Genomic DNA, 22818 nt, shown 5'->3' with positions numbered 1-22818 from the left:
ATCTTGGCTGAAATACATCTTGGCACTTGAAAATAAAAGTTCTGCCTTTAACTAAGTCTGGTGAGTGTTTAAGTGATGTGCTAGAACTTTCCCTGTGTGTGGTAAACCTGTAATATATTGATATATAGATAGTAATTAAGATGAGTTACTACGAAGCTCTTCAGTTTTCTGATCTTAAATATAATGTGCTAGTTGCTTAAAAAAATCAAGTTCTTTTAAGTACTACGTACTCCCATTGAATAAGTTGCCCTAACTTTATTATCTTAAGTAATCTTTTACTTTGTTTTTTTGAGGCAACGAGTTTCCTTAGTTTTTTTGAGTTCTGGGAACTAACAAGGCTGTACAGTGTACTCAAAATGAGTAAGTTGCCCTAACTTGGCCATCTTAAGTAAACTTGATCCAATTGTTTTGAGTTCTGGGAACAAATGAGCTTGTACAGAGTATTCAAAATAAATAATTTGTCCTAATTTAGTCATTTTGAGCTAAGCTTTACTCAATTTTTTTGAGGCAACGAGTTTCCATAATTTTTTTGAGTTCTGGGAACTAATTAGATTTTACAGTGTAGTGGACATTACACACTTACACAGACCATTTGACATCTATTAGTTACATCTAATTGGCCAGACAGCTTGAACATTGCATGCATAGTGTTTCTGCTGACTAATTTAAACCATCATAGTCAGATGTCTGCATCTTGGATACATTACACTACTATACCTCAGTTTTACTTTTTGCTCTTATTTAACATGCGAAGCACATAATAAAGAAAAAAAGATCGTGTATAGAAAACTATTCTGCGCGTATATAAAACAAGTCTGTGGCCCTGAACCGTAGTAAAGGGACCTCTGGCTAATACGTGGGGTTTGGTGTCATTTCAAACTATTTACAGAACAATCAGGTGTTCTGCATAAAGTTTGATGCCACACAAATTATTTTTGTCACTCCAAAAAATAATTTCTGTCCACTATGAGATAAAGGAGAACAACAGCCTGATTCCCGTAGTCTTGAATCACTCCTAGTCGCCTCATTGTTCTGACACACATGACAAAACTATTGACTACACTACACACTAACTACACAAGATTTGTGCTAAATGTCTCAAATCTCTCACATCTCAAAACACCGCAGTCACTGCTAAAACTTCCCCCTTTCCTAAAAAACTAAATGCCATGTTGCCATATCATTTTTTGATTGGTTGACATGGTACATTTTTCGACCTGTAGGAAAGGGTGGGGTTATTTGGTTGTGATGTGCGGATCGATACTGAAATACTGATTCCTCCTATACCAGTCATTTATGTTCTAGAATCGATTCTCACATTAAAATATCGATATTTTAGTAATTTAGGGTAGATTTGTAGTTTATCATTAACAGGAACACAGTGGAAAGAAACTATATCATTCGGATTGTCTACATTGGAAGGAACTACTTCCTCTTCCGCCTTTAATTGTCATGTGCGAAATACGGCTGTATAAATGTGTCGCAGCCCCTGGTGTGCACACTCACAACAATGGCTGACCATAAATGGAGTCATGTGCGGACGTATTTTACCTCCACAAACAGCCAAGACGTGGTTTGCGATATATTTGGCAAGAAAGGGAGGTGTTGTGGCAACACCACTCATCTTGTCAAACACCTCAGAGTAAATCATATCACAGAATATGACAAGCATATGTTGAGGCGAACTGAAGAGTAGGAGTGGACAGGGACAGGTGCTGCTAGGGCGAGACAGACGTCTCTCACGGAGTTCTTTAGTGCTGCAGGAAGGCAAGGTGTTCAAATAGCGCACAACTTCAGTTTTCTATTTCTATATGATGAATTCTGCATTATTAAGTGATGAGAACAAGTAATCTTATGTCCTGTAATCATGCTATCCGGTCTTTAAGTGATGACGTGACGAATCCTACTTCCGGGCCTAAAGTAGTCTGCGTTTAATATGGCTTTTGTGTTGTTAACATGTTTAATGTTTTGTATTTTCTTCTATTTAATCTCAAAAAGCTCCTAAAACAGTCAGTGATCACTGTTGACCTCCCTCGGCTTTTATTACCATGAATCATTTAATTAAGCTCAGTTTTTAAAACCTTATGATGTAACTACAGCCCAGCCCATGCAGCAGTATATAAATGACTAACCTCGTATTGTGGATGGATTATCTCAGTTTTTCTCCTGACTGAAGTTTGGTCCGTTTACAGCAGGGGTGTCCAAACTTTTTTCGCTGAGGGCCACATACATACAAATATAGGAGGGTCTGGGCCACTTACTAGAAATTAGGTATATAACCTTAACTGTAGCGTATTAAAGTTAGAAAAATCATTTAAAAGTGGTCAAATGTGAGAGAGGGATAATAGACCCCTTCTGTCAAAAATATTCATGAGCTTTTTGAGTGTTAGTTTCTATGAATTATTCATGAGCTCAGTAAGTAATTAAATTATGATAATTAAATTATGATAATTAAATTATGATATTAATAAAAATTATGATTTTCATAAAAAAATATGATATTCATAAAAATTATGATTTTCATAAAAATATGATATTCATCCAAAATATGCTAGTTCATTGCTTTTCTTCCCCCAAAAATAAGAACTAATTGCTTATTTTAGAAAAGTTTTTATATCAAATAGCATTCTTTTTTTTTTTTTTTAATCCATTAAAAACTTTTTCCTTTTTTCCCTAAAGAAACGCCATCTGGTGGTGGGTCAGTGCATGACAGCGCATGAGTGCACAGGGCGCCTGTGTGTCTAGGCGCGCACGTGCGCGCGCCTGACTCAGGACCGTGCTTCTGTGGGGGCTCCGTGTTTATGGGTGAAAATGTGTTAAACCAGTATAAATGTGCTTAGTTAAACTTGTGCTTTTGTAACGTTCAGAATGGCCAGACATACAGGGTGCATGCCTTGTGGGAAAAGTTTATTTCAATTTAAATGCATTTGTTTAATCCGAACAAAGAAATTTAAAATCAAAGTCGAGTCGCAAAAAAACTCTCGCGACCATAAACGCCCATGACTCCCAGCGACTTACAGCAAAAACAAACAACAACAAAAAAAACCTCCTGAAAAACAAAAAGCCTTAGTCTTTTTTTTTCTCAAAAAACAGCCCTATCACTAGCTCCGTCTCTAAGTTCTTACTAGCGATCCTTAGGAAAATAAGCAGGGAGAAACTCCTCAAAAACCTCCGCGGTTTCTCCAAAACCCCTAGAAATAACCTGTAGGGAACCCCCGTATACCCAAAACCTTATATTCGAAAACAGGGCAAAATCCTGAAACCAAATCCTTAGTCTTTTTTCTTCAAAAAAACAGCCCTATCACTAGCTCCGTGTCTAAGTTCTTACTCGCGATCCTTAGGCAAATAAGCAGGGAGAAACTCCTCAAAAACCTCCGCGTTTTTTTCTCCAAAATACGCAAAACAAAAAACCCCTAGAAATAACCTGTAGTCAACCTCCTATCCCCAAGCCTTATATTCGGTAACAGGGCAAAATCCTGAAACCAAATCCTTAGGCATTTTTTCTCAAATTCCGCTCAGAGTCTAAGTCCTACATCGCTCCGAGCCGCACCGGTCCGCAACCAGAGCAGTCTCTTTTTCCTTCTTGTTCGTTCCCCGGCTCATCCCCGAATGCTGCTTACCTCGTTTGAAAGATTGCGCCGGAGATCCACTCCGCCTCCCAGGTGCCCTACCGCCAATCACATTACAAAGGGGCGGCTCCATTCACACCCCGCTCACCCAATCGCGCTCAGCTTGGATTTTCACGATCCCCCGCTCAGGTTAAAAACTTGCGTCTTGTCTCACATGCCATCTGACTTCAGGCGCGTGGACAACTACCTCCACTTAGACCGAATACCCATTAATACCCCGGTCTCCAGACCATTTGAACAACTATCTCCGCTCAGGCCGAATACCCATTAATACCCCGGTCTCCAGACCACTTCATAATTGGCGGCACTTTTACCTGTGTGCATATCAATCGGTAAGTGTTACTCTTGCTTTCCTTTTTTTTTTTTTTTTTTTTTTCAACCATTTTCTCTCAAAAGCTTTTCAAAGCCATCCAGAAAATAGCTAGTCTAACACCTGTAATACACATTAAAAAAATATATATATAAGCTCCAGTTTATCACTCAGTTAGAGTTAAAAAGTGCTTGACTACACTAGCAGCGATCATGTCCTCTTCAGGTACCTCTTTTTTCTTACCCCTGTTCATATAATGCCTATATTTACTCTATTTCCTGCTGTTTAAATACTCCTAGTTATTACTTTTTATACTCTCAAATAATTCTGTTTGATTAAGGCTTATATTTTACTGTATTTCCTGTTTGTTTAAATACTTGTTATTTCTTTTTAGACTCTGAAATAAGCCTGCTTGATTCTTCTCTTTTGGATCATCTCGATCAAATCGGTAGGTCTGCTTCATTCTTCTTATCCCTCTTAACAGTTAATTGTACAAGAAAACAAAAACACTAACCCTCTTTTTAACTTATCAAACTTTTCAGACATATCGGATTTGGATAACTATGTTTTTTCGAGTTCACCTAGTTCTTCGCCCAGTTCTTCACCACCGGTTTTAGAGAGAGCTACAGGCAAGAACATTCGTCTCTCGACCCGTGAGAGACAGGCTTTGCTTTCTGCAAGGGCTTGCCCGGCGTCAGCTCCCCAGCGTGCCTCGGGCAAAAACCTGAATCTGTCCACCCGGGAGAGGGAACAGCTGATCGCGGCGCACGCTCACAGTCCCGGCTTCGGAGCTTCAGCTCCCCAGCGTGCCTCGGGCAAAAACCTGAATCTGTCCGCCCGGGAGAGGGAACAGCTGATCGCGGCGCACGCTCACAGTCCCGGCTTCGGAGCTTCTCCTCCTGCATCGGGGCCAAGACATTCACAGCCCCTGCCTCGGAGATCCAATCTAGGTCAGTCACTCTCGCTTTTTCTTTTTCTCTCATTTTATAAAAAACTATCGCCTTTTCTATTAAACATCACTAACTAATTTCTATCTTACCCCTCAATTTCTTAGGGCATCTCAGAAGGAAGCGTAGGAGGACCATTAGGTCCCTCAGGACAAGGCAAACACGCAGACAGCGAAACCAGCTCGCCTCCATAGCTCTTCGAGCTGTCTCACTGTTCAGTGAATTAGTACAGCTTATCTTGTAATAAGGTTTTATTTTATTTTATTGTTTTTATTTTTATTTTCTATTTCTTTTTTAAAAAAAATAAAAATAAAAAATAAAATATATATTCTTTGTTGAACAATAAAAACAATGGACAACCAGGAACAAGATATTCCAGACCCCTTTCTTGCATTAGAAATAGAGTTATCCCGGTTAAATGAAAACGCAGATCATTCACAGAATACACCTCCGCAGAATCATGAACACCCTGAGGTGATCAATAATAATAACGATCCTCTAGAACTGATTGATTTGGCTCTTGCACAACTAGCCCGTAGTGAAAGTGCCCCCCAAAATAACACTCAGAATTTAGGATTCGAGCATGTTGAGGCTCATTCTCAGCAAAACCTTGCCTCTTCTGACCCTTTCGCGGCTCTTAATAGCGCTTTAGAAGCCTTAGCACAAATACAGCACGAGGTTCAAATACCTCCAGAATTATTGAGTCAAATAAATAGGTTAAATCAAAATATTTTTAATGATAGTCAGGATTTGCTCAGTTCTACACCACGCGGGGAGTCTGTTAACCACAGTCCACCCCTACCGTTGATAAACGGTTTCAATGAGTCTAATCAACAACAATCGTCTGAGATTGTCTCTGTTAACCCCATGAATAATGTGTCCGATCACCCCTTTCAACAAGGGGGTAATCCAGAGCAGGGGTGTTCCAACAATTCATCACAGCCGCATATAATTGTCAGAAATAAATTTAATAACGTTCAAATTAGAGAAATTTTGAATTTCCCTCCTCCAAACGATATACCTGATTACGCCCGATATTATGAAGGTATAATGGCCGGGGCCCGTGAAATTTCAGACAGGATTTTCTCACATGCACGTCCAGGTGATCTTATACAATTAGAGTTGATAGGGCCTCAGCTGCAGAATAATGTTTCAGTCATTTTAAGGGACAATTGTGATTTAACTGAATTTGAAAATCTGTTCCTGAGAACCGTTCAGTCAAATTGGTCCGTTATGTGTGAAGGCTCGCTCGAGCTTGTAGCTCAGATCGTTAGACCCCGTCAGGTAGTGGAAAAAGGATGCTTAAACACATACTTCACAATGAAATTGTCAGAAAGAAAAGGCGCTTTTATATATTGTTCATAACCCCGCAAATAAGTTATGTTTTGCTATAAGCCTTGCCCACCTTCTGCACCCTGATTTTAACGATCAACAAGCAGAGGTTTTCGGTAGAGAAATTCAGCAAAAGCTGGTCTAAATGATCAAACGCCTGTCGGCTTTAATCAGATTATTACATTTGAAAGGTTACTCGGATGTAAAATTATAGTATTTTACCGCATAGCGAAAACGATCGCAGCCTTTGTAAATTTGAAACTAGTACACCCAATACAGAAAAAACCCTTTGTTTATTTTTATTTGAGAATCATTACTATGCTATCAAAAATCTAAAAGGGTTTATGGGTACATCCTATCTCTGTAATCATTGTTATATCGGCTACAACCATGTGTTATCACATTTTTGTCGTGCTCGTTGTTCAGTCTGTATGCAACCTGACTGTAACCAATATTCCATCTCTCCTATTGTGTGTCATTATTGTAATCGCACCTGTCGGTCTCCCTATTGTTTCAAGAGCCATAAAAACTTGTTGACAGGCGTGAAAGATCCATGAGCAACTGTCAGCTCTATAAAAATGTGTCAAGTGTTCCAGACTTTATTATTTAGCAGTAAACGAAAAACCTCACAAATGTCAAAACAGGAAATGCCCAATCTGTCGCCAGGAAATCTCCACTGATCAGCAAACGCATCAGTGCTACATGCAGGTTTTAGAACGCGAGACAAAACACAACAACAAGTTGATTTTTTACGATTTTGAAACGTTTGTAAATGAAACCGGTGAGCACACTCCTTTTCTGGTTTGTACGAAAACTTTAGACGGTAAATCCTGGAACTGTGTTGGGGAGGACTGTGCAGAAAAGTTTCTCGCTCATTTTAGACGTCCACTCTTTAAGGGCTGTATTTTTATCGCCCATAATGCAAAAGGTTTTGACGGGTACCTTATTTTATCCCGAATGGCTAAACAAGGCTTAAAACCACATTTAATTATGCAAGGATCCAAACTCATCAGCTTTACAGACCCAGACTTTAATCAAAGATACATGGATTCAAGCTGTTTTCTCCCTATGCCCCTGGCAGGTATCCCAAAAGCAATGGGATTTTCAGACAGCGTAAAGGGTTTCTTTCCTCACTCTTTCAGTTCCAGAGAAACTCTAAAATATGTAGGCCCCTACCCTCCACCCTCAGCTTACAGCATAGAGAATGACAACAAAAGGCAGGGATGATTTTTACAAATGGTATGATTCAGTCAGCTCCGGTACCTTCAATTTTATGAAAGAGGCCCTGTCATACTGCGAAAACGATGTTGAGATTCTAGCTGAGGGATGCAAATTGTTTAGAAACGGGTTTATTGAAGAAACAGGAGTAGACCCTTTCAGCCGCAACACGCTTGCAAGTGCCTGCCTGAAAACTTTTTTAACAAACTTCATGCCAGCCAATTCTTTAGCAATACCATGTCCCTTAAATTACCGTAATCAGGTCAAATCATTTTCCTCTGCCTCAATTCAATGGCTAGAATATCTCTCGTACACGCAAAGGTGTTTTTATCAGACATGCGCTAAATCAAGGAGAAAAAAAGCTGGGTGCTTATTATTTAGATGGATATGCCCTAATTAATAATAAACCATATGTCTGGGAATTTCTGGGTTGTTACTTTCATGGGTGTGTTAAGTGTTTTTCAAATCAGGCCGACATTAATCCCTTGTTAGACCTAACTTTTGCAGAGCTAAACAGCCGCACTGAAGAAAAACTGGTTAAATTGAGAACTGAACATAACGTGTGTCTTGTTACAATCTGGGAGCATGAGTGGACCGAATTGAAACGTACTGATGTGAGTGTAATCAACTTCCTCAAACATTACGAACCGCCAGAACCTTTGAACCCCCGCCATGCCCTCTTTGGAGGGCGTACAAGCCCTGCACAGCTGCGCTGCAGTGCAGGCCCTGGGGAGAGAATCAGTTATGTGGATGTTACCTCGCTGTATCCGTTTGTAAATAGCACCTGTAGTTACCCCTTAGGACATCCTCAAATAATCTTTCGAAATTTTCAGCACCCTAAAAACTACTTTGGGTTTATCAAAGCGGTTGTATACCCACCCAGAGCACTCTATTTTCCAGTTTTACCCTATAAAACTAAGTCAGGAAAGCTTCTCTTTACCCTCTGCCGCACCTGTGCGAAATGAACAACCAACAGGGGCGTGTAGCCATAGCAACGAGGAGAGAGCCCTCAAAGGGTTTGGACCACTGTAGAATTTAATCTTGCATTAGAAAAGGGGTATCAAATAAGTAGAATCACCGAGGTGTGGCACTTTGAGAAACAGAGTAACACAATATTCACAGACTATGTACATCATTTCCTGCATAAAAACAAGAAGCTTCAGGCTACCCATCAGATGTTGTAACTGAGGAGGATAAACAGCTTTACATTAAAGACTACCAGGCTAAGCAAGGCATCACTTTAGACCCTGAAAACATAAAACTAAACCCAGCTAAAAGACAAATGGCCAAACTGTGTTTAAACTCTTTTTGGGAAAATTTGGTCAGAGAAATAATCTCACACAGAGCAAACTGGTGAGTGACCCCGAGGAATTCTTTAATCTGATGTTTTCTCCAAAATACAAAGTGACCTATTTCTCTTTTGTCAGTGACGATGTAGCGCTTATTCAATGGTGTTATGGCGATCTATGTACCCCATTGCCAAACTCCACAGATAACATCTTCATTGCGGCCTTCACTACTTCATATGGGCGTATGAAACTCTACAGTTATTTGGATCAGTTGCAGGAGAGAGCAATTTACTACGATACTGACAGTGTTGTTTATCTCACCAAACAAAATCAATCTGAACTAGAATTAGGTAGATATTTGGGCGACCTCACCAATGAACTAGAGCAGGATGATTTCATTACAGAGTTTGTTGCAGCTGGACCCAAAAGCTATGGCTATATGACCAAAAACGGTAAAGTTGTCTTGAAAGCAAAGGGATCACACAAACACACGATGTCTGCGAAAGGGTCAACTTTGAATCTGTGAAAACCTGGTTGACAATTACATTGATAACAGTGAAGGAGGGTCTACACTTGAGGCACCACAGCACACTATCCTTCGTAATAAAGCTGGGTTTGCACTGAAAATTCATCATTCCCAAAAATTCCGGGTTGTTTATGACAAGCGTAGATTGCTGCCAGGAGGTCTTACTTTACCCTTTGGTTATTGATTATTCTTTCTTTCTTTTTTTTTTTTTTCTTTTGATTTTGTTTTTGGTTGTTTTTAAAAATGTTTCAACCTGCTTTAATCGAGTTTGATCCCAGACTTCATGTGCCATTTTCCTGTATGGTTGTCGGGCCAAGTGGCTCGGGAAAAACATTTTTTGTGAAATCTGTATTGGAAAACTTTGTACATGTTTTGGAAAACTTTGTACATGTTTTGAACAAGCTTATTGATAACATTGTGTGGGTTTATACATCCTTTCAGCCTCTGTATTCTGAGCTTCAAGAGAAAAATAAAAGCATTAAATTCATTGAAGGTCTCCCTGAATCTTTTGAAGATGAGAGCTTGTTTCCCTCACACCAAAGTCATCTCATTGTGCTGGATGATGTTATTTTTCAAGCAGCTAATCATCCAGAAGTAGTTAAGATTTTCACGCAATACAGGCATCATAAAAATATGAGCATAATGTTTTTGACACAAAATGTGTTTTTACAAGGCAAACACAGCAGGACGATCAGTCTGAACAGTACTTATATGGTGTTATTTAAAAACCCTCATGATAAATTACAAGTTAATACACTAGCTAGACAAATATACCCAGGACGTGTGCATTTCTTTTGGAGAGTTTTGAAGAAGCCACGAGAGAGCCCACACGGATATTTATTGATAGATTTAACCCCACCTGTCCAGAGCAACTAAGACTGAGAACAGGGATACTACCCTCAGAACAGCTGTGTGTTTTCTTACCGAAGAAAAATAACAGAAACAATGTCTGTAAGATTGAGAAGAAACTTTGCTTTGCTGAAAACACTAACCAGAAGCTCGCCTAAAATTAAGTAAGGTTATTTTGCAAGAATGCCCACCTGATTTAATTCAGGCTATTTGTGAGATTTGTATGAATCTCTTAAAAGGAAATATTCAATCACACAATGCCAGCATAACAAGCTGAAACGATATAAGGAGAAGATCAGACAAATGGCATGCGAAAGGCTGGAGTTAGGCAGAAGAAAAAATTATTGAATCAAAAGGAGGTTTTCTTTTACCGCTCCTCACAACAGTTTTACCCATGGTAGCTGATTTAGCTATAGGCGCGATCCGTAAATAACAATGCAGAAAATGTATTTGATCTCACCTGACCAGATCAACGCTTACAGGAAACACACGCAAATGCTTATCGACCAACCATCAGAGACAAGGCTGCAGATGAGCTCGATAGTGAAATGAGGCGTGTATTGGAAACTCAGGGTCTACCCTCGGATGAGAAGATAAAAAGTATAACATGCTTTTACAAAAGTACTTTGTACTTGAAAGACAAAAATCAGATGAAAGCAGAGAGATAACACTAAGACTCCCTGCAGAGCGTGAAGTAGTGGAGATTGAGAGATCACATGATTACCAGCAAGAAGAGGCAAGCCAAGAGGGGGAGCAGACGGGTAGTGTGAATAAAGTTTTACAGGACGTATTAAGTCACATAAACCCTCGTTCAAAGAGAAACACTGAATATCTAATGCATAGAATATTAGCATCAAAAGGCCCGGAGGATGGACCGAGGGACGGGAATTCATGCATAGACAGAAGCCAATACCTGGAAGTCATATGCTCGATCTGATGAAATTCTTAGCAAGCTCTCGGGCAAGTGTAAAACCAACAGGCTGGAGTTTGCTTGCACAAACTTTAGCAGATCTAAAAATACCCCTATCCACTATTACAAACTTATCGGCTAGAAGGAAATAGCAGCAATAAAAGAGTCGAGAGAAACAGGAGAATACCGCAGATCCTCTGATGAAGATGTTATTGTGAAGAAAAAAAAAAAAAAAAGAGAATTGCCTTATCACCCACATGGTTAAGTTTCTGATGTAATCCAAACCATAAATAAAAGATTGTGTTTTTTAAAAGTTAATTCTCTCTCATGTTGTTATTTAACAATAAGCACAATACACCACTTTTTCACAGAAACATTCTCAGTTTTATTGAAATTATTTCGAGCACAAATGACAATCGTTAAAAACTTTCAAAGAACATGAAGTTTGATTAAAATTGCCAGCTTTACATATTAATACACATCTGATAAATCGTTTTACAAAACATGACACCATGCTATCATTTTTGTTTTGATTAGAGCTATATAAAGAAACTACATCATCATAACTCTTTCCACGCGATTTCTGAGCCAAGAAAAATATACAGTGCTGTCCACATACCGTGGATAGTGTTGCTTGTAGCTGTCTTTGATGGAAAGATACTCGTTTAGCATGCTTTTTCAGAAACGTTACAATGCTTTTAGGATAAAAAGCATAATCTGGGAAAACCAAATGAGTCAAAAAGTTGGCCCCTCCGTTTTCCTCTAATGATATTGCAAGCCAATGAGTTCCAGGTTTATCCGTGGATCTGTATTTATAATAAAATATGCAGGTTTTTAAATGAACGTTTGAGTAATGATAATAACTCATCTTCTGCATATACTCCAAAAACCTGTCCCCAACTAGCAATCTCATTATACTCTCCAATTGGTGGTTGTTCATAATTCAATACAAAATGTCTTGAGCCTCTCAGTAATAATCGACCAAAACTTGTCTTTTGGAGTTGATCTCGAGAATGGAATCATAACATGCATAAACGATCAGTGTAGTTGTATGAGGCAGTGGTACTCTGAAGCGCATTTCTAGTCTCAAATTTCCATTTATCACAGGTGATAAGGCCTGACTGTCATCTGATGGATTCAAATTGAAAACAAACAGTGTATATCCTTGTTCAAACTCCTGTCTGTCAATGCATAAGGAGAGATCCTTTAGGTTTCTTCCGGTAGCGGTGTACAGGCTGTAAAACTCTCTTCACGGAGTGATTCTCAGCAAAATTGGGTTGAAACGCTTTGGCTGGAATCTGCTTACTCTCATGACATAAAGCCAGGAACTCCAGATCGTTATGTTGAAAGTTGAAAGGACATAAATCATAACGGCCTGTAAATGCTTGATGATCGACCATTCCGATGACTAAATAACGGGGGAGTGAACCCAGAAACAGATTCTCATGATGTGATATCCGTGAATTCTCAGGTATTGAAAATGTTTTTACGTTAATCCGGGAGATGGGATAAAGTGCATTGGCTTGCATGAGAGCGGAAGCGTGGCCTAAACGTACAGCTGGGGACACAGTAACTTTCCGCACATACAATGAAGCTCCTAGAATATTCAGGTGGTAATTAGCATTCTGAGGCGCCATAAGGCTGAAAGCATCGTTGGCTCTCATGAGCTTAACCCTCAGATCCACATTATTGAGCAATAATCGTTCGCAGAAAAAAATATCAGAATGTAACGGGCCCATGACGTGGAACTCTCGCGACCGCTGACTGTAAGCTGCCCGCCGAACTAATCCCCTGTTAGGCCCATTGATTACAATATACGAGTCGTGTGAGCCCGCTGTATCTTTGTAAAACAACCCAGCGCTAAACTGGGTCTTCAAACTTTCTTCTGAGTAATTTAAATATGTTTCTATTATAGCCCTGTAGGGGTGGGTTGAGCTGGCTTGTGAAATCAGTCTGTCGCCCAATGTGACGTCACATTGCGAGAAAATGGTATTTAAAGGGTAATTTATAATTGCAACATTAGCATCTGGATCAATATCAGACCCATCCGCGTTTGTTATCTTCAATCTTAAACTCAGCAATGTGTCATTTAAATCCAGGTAATGCAGCCCGTTTCCAGGCACGTAAAATTCCACAGGTCCCCGATCAGTCAGCGCTGTTACTGGTAATATTTCTGAATAACATTTGTCCTCGATTGAAAATTGGGTCAGGGGCTGTGAACAGATCCAGTTCACTCAAGGTGCATTCGCTTGATCGCTCGTGGAGTAAAGACATTGTTGCTTGTTTCTTAGTTTTTAGAAAATATCCTGCTTCGCCCCTACGTGTTGCCCGTTTGGTGGTTTTAGCGCTCTGTTTCTTTTTGACAGTTTTCCTCCGCTTTTAAACTCGGTCAGCCTGCGACCGGAGGCCGTTTAGGGGTCTCTGCGCAATTAAACTTAACCCAGCGCCCTCTTGCTCTTCTCGTGTGTTTGAGCTACTCAAGTTAGACAGCGAGGAGGTCACAACATCTGTAGCAATCCCTTTGACAGCTGTTTTCAAATGAGGTTTAACGAGGCTGACCCCACGCTTTAAGAATGGGGTTACAAATCTAAACAATTTTGAGAAAATAGATGCTATTCCTCGTCCGTAAATTACGGGCGCCCTGAAAAAGCCTGGCAGCCCGTTACCAGCCTGCGATTCGTAATACTTTATAAATCTATTATTATCCATATTTTTGTTATTAGATGAGATCCTTGACAGGGCGGAAATGTAGCTTTACTATCGTTTTACCGTAGGTAAAGTTTACAGGCTCGTTCTGATCAGTTTTGATTTCAATATGGATATTTTCTATGTGTTTCCGAGCAACAGGAATGTAGTCTGGTTTGTTAAAGCAAAGGTTAACGATATCTCCGTAATTTCCCTCTATTCTGACAGTACGCAGCAGGGGCGAATAGCTATCACCAACCAGCTGTAAGGCTGCTATATCTGAATAACAGAATAGATGATAACATCCCGCTTTTATATCTGCAGGATACGGGGCAAATTTGCGCTCAAACCGTTGCCAGACACCTGCCGGTACACCAAGCATATATGCCAGAGGAGGAAAAAACCTGAGTTGATATATACCCCCAGCGGTGAATTCAAACTTTTAACAATGGGGTGGTATTTTAGATATATATCCAGTCGATCGTCTAAGGCATGCTTCGATTTCTGCTCTCAGCGTGTTCGCATCCTCGTAAAACCCCGCCAGCGTATTTTTTGTCTTAACCACGTCATCAGGCCGCTGCTCAGCATCGCCCTTCCTCCTCCATTCAAAATAAGCCTTATCATTCGGGATATTAAGCCATGTATAGGGATATGAAATTTCAGTGAGAGCCACCTCCCAGGCCCCATCGAGATTGAGATGGTGAGCCAAATCCACACGAAAGGAGCTACTTGTGTTATTTTTAAAAACATTCAGACTTGCGTTTGATGGTAGTGTGACGTAGAAACCCTGCGCCCTGAGAGTCATGCTGAACCGTTACAAAGGCTAGCGGGGTGAGAGTGATGTACGGAGTTCGTTATGTCAGGTTTTTAAGCTCACTGGCTTTAATCCAACTATTAAACTTTTCAGGCCAATTCCTCCATTTCACCAGGAAATAAAGCTGTCCCCTCTGTTTACGTTTTGAGAGAATTTTGTCTATGTGATAAAGCTTATCCTTGCAAAGAGCGATTTTCTGCAACTCATGCTCATAAAAACTACCTATAATTTCTTCCCCATCGTAATCTTTGATTTTATAAACAGGAGGGTCTCTAGGTATGCATTGATCAATCGTAAATACCTCGCTTGTGAATGTTTGCTCATAACGTTTATCAAAGACACCTCTAACTTTAGAGAGCCTGACAAGATCTCCCTTTTTAAATTTCATGGGCTTTTTTCTACAACGAGACGAAGTGCCATATAGGTTTTGAAATACTAATGCTACATTGTCTGATTTTACTTGATTCGGGGCCATTTTATGGAGCGATGATAACTAGTGTTATAGCTTTGTAATAAATCTTGTAACACATCGATATATCTACGGGTATTTTGAGCAGTGAAATATCTATACATTTTACTTTTAAGAGTTCTATTAAACCTTTCACAGACTGAGGCTTTTAGATCGCTCCCTGTAGCAAAATGATTTATACCATGCTTTTTCATTAAAGATTGAAAACTGGAATTAAAAAATTCCTTACCACTATCTGTCTGTAGCTTTTGAGGAATTTGGCTGTCTTTTAAGCTGTGGCGTGTCCAGCGGGGTGGCCTGGGGGGGCACAGGCCACCCCCCCAACCAGACTGGCCACCCCAGGTGCCACCCCGAAGCCAAAACAATAAAAGCCAATGAAATATCAAATGTACGATTATGTTTTCACAGTGAAGCTCAGATATCCGAGTGTAAGTGAATGCAGCGTCGGCTTCTGCGCTATGAGCATCATGTTAGCAAAGGTAGGAGAGCCAAGCACGAAAGAGGCACCGCAGAAAACAGTTTTTCGGCGAAAGATTAACAGTTTAACATAGCTGGAGGCCATCGAGCATGGTGGAGCTTCCACAGCGGCTAGCAGGTGGTTGAGGGAAGGGGAGGCAGGAGAAGAGACCCGAGGCAGCCGCCAGTCCGAGTGTCAGGTGAACTGGACTTCAGGTAAGAAGTTATGACCTGCAGTCTATCTGGGTCAGATATAAACCGAGTTTAGGTGGAGTTTATTTTCGTTGTGCTGACTTTTTACAGTCAGTTACAATAACTCATACTGCGTACTAGCTAGCATGACGGAGTTTCTGTACAGCTGGGTGGGTGCTGTGATGTTGCTGATGGTGAACTTTATTTTATTCATAAGGTTAGTTAGTAGAGTTGCCAACAGCTCCTTAAAAAATGGAATGGTCCCTCATTCAGAGAAAATATTACAGGTTTCGTATTGAGCTGAGAAGAGACACAGTTTGTCCCGGACTTAAGCTAGAATGAAAAAAAGACACAAAGCTGGAGTTATTCTGCGTCTTTGCTGCACAGCTGCCTCTTCTCCTCTCATTCTCTCCCCTCCCTCTCCTGTTGCTATTTCAATCATGAAACTGATCAATGATCAGCTGATCGGCTTTTCTCTCTTGTTTATTTATCGCTCTTTGCGCCAGAAAGAGGAAACCAGCAGATGTCGCACTAAACAACAGCAGCACGTTTAAGCTTGATCAGCTGTTGTTAGAATTTATTTAATATTAATTTCTAGTATCAGCTGATGTTTGCTGGAGCCACAGCTGTAAAGCTGCTGGTCATGATATCGGTTTGGATATGTGGTGAGAGGGAAACATGAAGATGAAACCAGGAGATGTCCTTACTGAATCATCAGAGCTGAACAGGTGATGGAGAAACAGGTTTACCTTTTAGGTGACATGGATGAGTTGAAGGGAAGTTATGAACTGTTTCTGAGAGACAAATAACACCAGGATCCTTTTCTACGTAGCTGACAGCTGGTAACTGTGCAGGGGTGGGTCTAGCAAAGCTATGCCAGGGGCCAGGTAGAGCATTAACAGGAAAGGGGGCACAAAGAAATACTTTTCTTTCTTATTCTCATTTAAAATATCTAGCTTTTATTAAATAATTATCTGAATCTTGCGAACAAAGTTTTTATCTGACATAAAATTGATAGAAATCATACATATACCAACAAGACTGTACATCACTGTCACAACAGCGTTCGTTTTCATTCAAAGGCTTTATGGCTTTAATACCTGGTGGGCGGTCTCTGGTCAAAATGCCCAATTTTTGTCCCAGTCCAGCCCTGCAGGTTAATACTGGCAGTGTCACCATGCCAGCTGACTGTATTTCATCATCAGCCAGTGTTGTTCTTTATACATCAATATTACCGAAGTTTATCATAAGGCAGCATAGAAAGTATTTACTTGCTTTCAGGTTTCATTCAGTTGTTAGTCTTTTCAGTTGTTTCCCCACTTTTTTCCTGTTTCAAACTCAAACACCAGTTTGTGAAAAGATTTTCTTTTTTTAATAGGCAGATAAAGTTTTGCATTGGCTAATTTGCCAATTGTATGTTAAAAATGTTCGTATTTTAATATTTAAAAATGTTTTTGCCCAAAACATACGTGCACTATATGTCAGTAAAAATACTATGCAAATATTGCTGCACTGTAGTGGTTAAAACCTCATTCTAATAAGAGTCAAAAGCAAATTCAGTTATTAGGTTTACAGGGTTATTGAATTATGGTTAACTGTTGGTAGAATTTTTTTTAACATTATCTGCCAATTACATCTGCCACCCTTCTCCAAATCTGTGCCCCTACCTGGCCCCCCCAACAAAAATTTTCTAGACACGCCACTGCTTTTAAGACAGCCTCAAAAGCCTTAGTGACCTGAACTCCTGTTTTGTTTTTCAACACTCTTGCATAGGCTTTTTTAGAGAAAACATCTATAACTGTAAGTAAATATTGATAGCCATCGTTATGCTCTGATAACGATCTCATGTCGCACAAGTCTGCCTGAAATTGATATAGAGGTCTGGGGACAAACACACGGTTTCTCGGAAAGCGCAGGCGTGCGGCTCGGTGTAAGGTGTACGCATCCTGCCCGGCGAGGAAGTTTTGGGCTGTTTGCGCGTTAATCTTTGTACCAGTTTCATCCTGCACGCTTTTAATCAATTTTTGCACTCCACAGAAACTACCGGGGTGAGATGGGTCGTAATATGCCCGTTTCAATAGAATCTGCTCTGCCATGTGTGTTCTTTGAAGTTATGCTTAACTATGGTTTTATTTCATGATCGAGCAGTTACTTATCTCATGTAACAACTTTATGAAAATATTTTATTTGTTGTCATTAAAACATTGCACTTTGATTGTAGTAAAAACAAAAATAATGAGTTTGATTCTTGCAATGATTTTCCAAGAAAGTTTTATTTGATACAACGTTTTTCCAAAAACAATTTATTTGATGTAATGAAAACCAATACATTTGAACGAGTAAAAACAAATAATGAGTTTGATTCTTGCAATGATTTTCCAAGAAAGTTTTATTTGATGCAACGTTTTTCCAAAAACAATTTATTTGATGTAATGAAAAACAAACAAAACAAAAAAAAAAACATTACATCTGAAACGAGTAAAACAAACAAACAAAAACTTAACAGGTAGAAAAATAATAGGAAAGAAAAGAAAACAAATACTAGGACAGCCACAGTGAGTAATTGTCATCTAACACTTGATCAATTATTGTACGAGTAACTTCAGTGACACTGGCATCGATTTCTTGCAGAGTGCCCTCTATATCGCGGGCGTCTCTGAGTTCAAAGAGATACGCCTGGGCCACACCTCTGACTTGCTCGGGTGGTGGTGAAAAGCCTTCTAACCGTAAAATTTGTAATAATGTCTTGGTGAAATGTCCGTTCCATACTCTTTTGCAGAGTTCATCATAGTACTTGAAAAAGTAATATTTTTCCAACGGAAAAAGACAAGAATGGCGTCTCTGTGAGGGGTGGGAGACTGCGCATCCTTGACACACGTCTTGTCGGTGTTTCTGGAGTAGCGACATGACAAGGTACTTGAGAGTTAGTTTTATAAGTTCAAAAACGGCTGTGGGGAGTAGAGTAGCGGCCTCGTCAATGTCCAGGGATGAAGATTGTCCACTGCTCACCCCAGGGTGGGGGGCATTGTCTTCAGGCTCTCTGAAAAGAGCCCGGCACACAGGGTCCCCCAAAGCCCAGAGCGAGACACCGGAGACTGGGTTGTTTACCGGGGTCTGTTCGGGTGATTGCCAGCCGAGAGCAGGGTGGCGGGCGAGTTCCAACCTTGAGGTGATGGAGGCAGGAGCGGCGAATCTGCACGCATAACGGCCGGAGATGATGACCCCGGTGGGGACTCTGCGGTGGAGTAGCAAGATCCATCACGGGGTTCCCGGCTGGAGTAGAAGCAGCTGCTGGCCGAAAGGATGCTGGGGTTAGAGCAGAGTGAGTTCCAGAGCTGTGGTGACTCATGGCTGTTTTTACAGAAGATGTGGAGGAGACGGTCATTGCGGCTTTTAAAAAGCAGTGGGGAGGAGGAGGCGGGGTAAGGGGACCGGATGAGGGGCAGGGTTATTTTGACTGCGGGGTTATTTCCAACCAGCACCAACTCAGAGGTGCGTGTACTTAGCTAAAAAGCTCTAAAATTCTACCGTTCTTTTCCCCACCATCTTTAGCCAGTCTTGAATGGGAATCGAAGCAATGTGTTGAAAACGCCTGAGTGGGTGTTCGTAAGCTCCAGCACGAACTCATCCTTGCCGGCATTTTCTGCTGTCTGACGACTGGCCTTACAGACCCACCTGCAAAAGCGCGCTCTTAGTCTCCCACTGCGCATATGTCACGGTTTTTTTCTCACCGCGTTTAAAGGCCGGTGTTGTTGGGTGAATGGTGGAAACTCATGGGCCCCTTTGAAAACACGAGGCGTCTGCGTTTCTTGGTCCCTTGTTCGCGGTTGCTGGGAGCTCGTATCCTGCAGGCTCTTCTGGATTTCAGGGGTCGCGATGAGGGTCAAAACAGCCCAGTCAGACGAGCTAAAAGCAATCCGTGGTGTCAGTGGGCCAAAACTTTCACCTGCTTTTAGCTGGTAGAAATAGATTTGGCTCTCCGGGAGGCTGAAAGCATAGCCCCAAAATCCCCCGGTGTTGAGAGGGAATCTCTCCTCCAAAGGGATAGCAGATGCAGGCTGGACCCTACAGAGATGCAGCCGTTTGAGCTGCACTGGCTTGGCAGAGGCTCTGTAGCTGGTTACGGGGGTCTGAGAGACCACAGTGAGGTTGGTAGGTCTGGTGGCCATGTTGTTTTGTGAAAAAAAGGAGAAAACTTGTTTTTTCTGAGAGGGAAAAACTGTTAAATTCAACTTGAAATGTGAGATTATTTATCCTGATGCAGGTGAGAGAATAGACCTATCGCTGAGAAGATAAATCGGCCCTGTATCCGATTGGGTGAGCGGGGTGTGAACGGATCCACCCGTTTGTTATGTAATTGTCAGCGGGGCAGTAAGGTTTACCAGGTATGATTGATATGCACACAGGTAAAAGTACCGCTAATTGTTTTAAACGGTCTGGCGAAGGGGGTATTAATGGGTATTCGGTCTGAGTACCGCTAATTGTTTTAAGCGGTCTGGCGAAGGGGGTATTAATGGGTATTCGGTCTGAGTGGCGGCACCTGGGAGGCGGAGTGGATCTCCGGCGCAAATTTCAGACGAGGTAGGGAGCATTCGGGGGTGAGCCGGGGAACGAACAAGAAGGAAAAAGAGAATGCTCTGGTTGCGGACCGGTGCGGCTCGGAGCGATGTAGGACTTAGACTCTGAGCGGGATTTGAGAATAAAAGCCTAAGGATTTGGTTTCAGGATTTTGCCCTGTTATCGAATATAAGGCTTGGGGATAGGAGGTTGACTACAGGTTATTTCTAGGGGTTTTGGAGAGAAACCGCGGAGGTTTTTGAGGAGTTTCTCCCTGCTTATTTGCCTAAGGATCGCGAGTAAGAACTTAGACACGGAGCTAGTGATAGGGCTGTTTTTTTGAAGAAAAAAGACTAAGGATTTGGTTTCAGGATTTTGCCCTGTTTTCGAATATAAGGTTTTGGGTATCGGGGTTCCCTACAGGTTATTTCTAGGGGTTTTGGAGAAACCGCTGGAGGTTTTGAGGAGTTTCTCCTGCTTATTTTCCTAAGGATCGCTAGTAAGAACTTAGAGACGGAGCTAGTGATAGGGCTGTTTTTTTTGAGAAAAAAAAAAAGACTAAGGCTTTTTGTTTTCAGGAGGTTTTTTTTGTTTTGGTTGTTTTTGCTGTAAGTCGCTGGGAGCATGGGCGTTTATGGTCGCGAGAGTTTTTAGCGAGTCGGACTTTGATTTTAAATTTCTTTGTTCGGATTAAACAAATGCATATAAATTGAAATAAACTTTTCCCACAAGGCATGCACCCTGTATGTCTGGCCATTCTGAACGTTACAAAAGCACAAGTTTAACTAAGCACATTTATACTGGTTTAACACATTTTCACCCATAAACACGGAGCCCCACAGAAGCACGGTCCCGAGTCAGGCGGCGCGCACAGAAGCGCTTAGACACACACAGGCGCGCCGTGCGCGCCCTGTGCACTCATGCGCTGTCATGCGCTGACCCACCACCAGATGGCGTTTCTTTAGGGAAAAAAGGAAAAGTTTTTAATGGATTAAAAAAAAAATAAAAGAATGCTATTTGATATAAAACTTTTCTAAAATAAGCAATTAGTTCTTATTTTTGGGGAAGAAAAGCAATGAACTAGCATATTTTGGATGAATATCATATTTTTATGAAAATCATAATTTTTATGAATATCATATTTTTTATGAAAATCATAATTTTTATGAATATCATAATTTAATTATCATAATTTAATTATCATAATTTAATTACTTACTGAGCTCATGAATAATTCATAGAAACTAACACTCAAAAAGCTCATGAATATTTTTGACAGAAGGGGTCTATTATCCCTCTCTAATGTGTTATATTGTTGAATATAATTAAAGACAAAACTGCCTTCATCACAGCTTTCCATAAATGGATCTTTATTGATTTATTCAGAAAAAGCTTTGGTAGCTCATTCTCAGAACAGCAGCAGATTTCTTCTTGGACAGAAGATTTACAGCACAGAGAAAAAACAATAAAGGGGAAAATAGGACGGGTACATTTCAAGTTTGTTATTTAAGTTCTTAGGCTTAGCAACACACCTATTAACGTTCGTTTGAAACGGTTATCAACATTAACAGACTGAACTGGACTTAATAACAGGAGTGCATATAATTTTAGTCAATTATTCTGGTGAGTATCAGCTGCGCTGGGTATGTAAATCGGGCCATCCAGCTGCGGTGCTGATCGTACGCCACTCGTGCCAAAAATCCGGACAAATGTCACTTGATCAAGGAGCAAATCTGCATCAGATGAGATCAGCTGACTTTGCGTGTGCGTGCGCTGTGCACAGCGGTGTGTACTCAGTGTGTTAACAAGAAAACCGCATATAAGAAAGTGGTGCGCAAAAGCAGGGTAGTGACAGAATTGATGCACATTATTGATATTTGAAGCATGTGTACCTGCACATTAACACACGGGTACTGTGGAATATATTTTTTACTCACCTAAAGTGCTCGTGCTCTCGTCCACTTCCCGCAAAAAAAAAAATTAGCAGCTGTGCGGCGTCTGTGGCATCAGTGCTCTCATCGCATGCGATGGAGTAAAAATCAAAAGCACAGCTTTATCAGACAGTTGCAGTTTAATGTTGGCTGACAGTCTTCAGTGCGTCGCACAACTGTATTTCTGGACATGCTGACATTGTTGAAGTCCTGCACTTTTTCCGGGCACGTTATTTCGGTGACTTTAACGAGGCAGTGTTTTATGAGGTCTCCATCTGAAAAAGGCTTGCCATGTCTTGCGATGAGTTGGGCGACCTCATAGCTGCTATTGTAGCCTGTTCCTGGACAATTTGAGCACAAAAAAATACTGTTGCTGACCCTGCAGGACAGCTACCCTTTGCTTTAATTTCTGCTCTCGCTCAGCACCAGTGTAGGATGCATAGGCCTGATGTTTGGTTTCATAATGACGTCGTACATTATACTCTTTCATAACTGCCACAGTTTCAGTGCAGATCAAACAGACACACTTCCCCTTGAATTCTTTGAAGAAATATTCACTCTCCCACCGTGTCTGAAATTTTCTGCACTCACTTTCTACCTTTTGCTTCTTTGGTTCTGCCAAGTTTGGTAACTTGGGGGTAAATTTCTTCTGTGATTGTCCTTTTTGGTGGAGCAACTGCCTTGATCAACAGCAGCTCCCCCTG

At 40.9% G+C, this 22818-nt stretch overlaps 1 protein-coding gene across 1 annotated transcript; it reads left to right on the top strand.

Annotated features, from left to right (window-relative positions):
* The first annotated feature begins 4043 nt into the window (after positions 1-4043).
* Positions 4044-5130, top strand: LOC120433960. The gene is made up of 4 exons (XM_039601173.1): positions 4044-4164; positions 4334-4387; positions 4482-4889; positions 4994-5130. The coding sequence occupies exons 1-4, from the start codon at positions 4152-4154 to the stop codon at positions 5128-5130; spliced, it is 612 nt and encodes a 203-aa protein (XP_039457107.1). The 5' UTR covers positions 4044-4151.
* The last annotated feature ends 17688 nt before the right edge of the window (positions 5131-22818 follow it).

Source organism: Oreochromis aureus, linkage group 3, assembly GCF_013358895.1.
Source record: "Oreochromis aureus strain Israel breed Guangdong linkage group 3, ZZ_aureus, whole genome shotgun sequence".
In the NCBI taxonomy this organism is placed as follows: Eukaryota; Metazoa; Chordata; class Actinopteri; order Cichliformes; family Cichlidae; genus Oreochromis; species Oreochromis aureus.
This window is presented reverse-complemented; position numbering and strand designations above follow the sequence as displayed.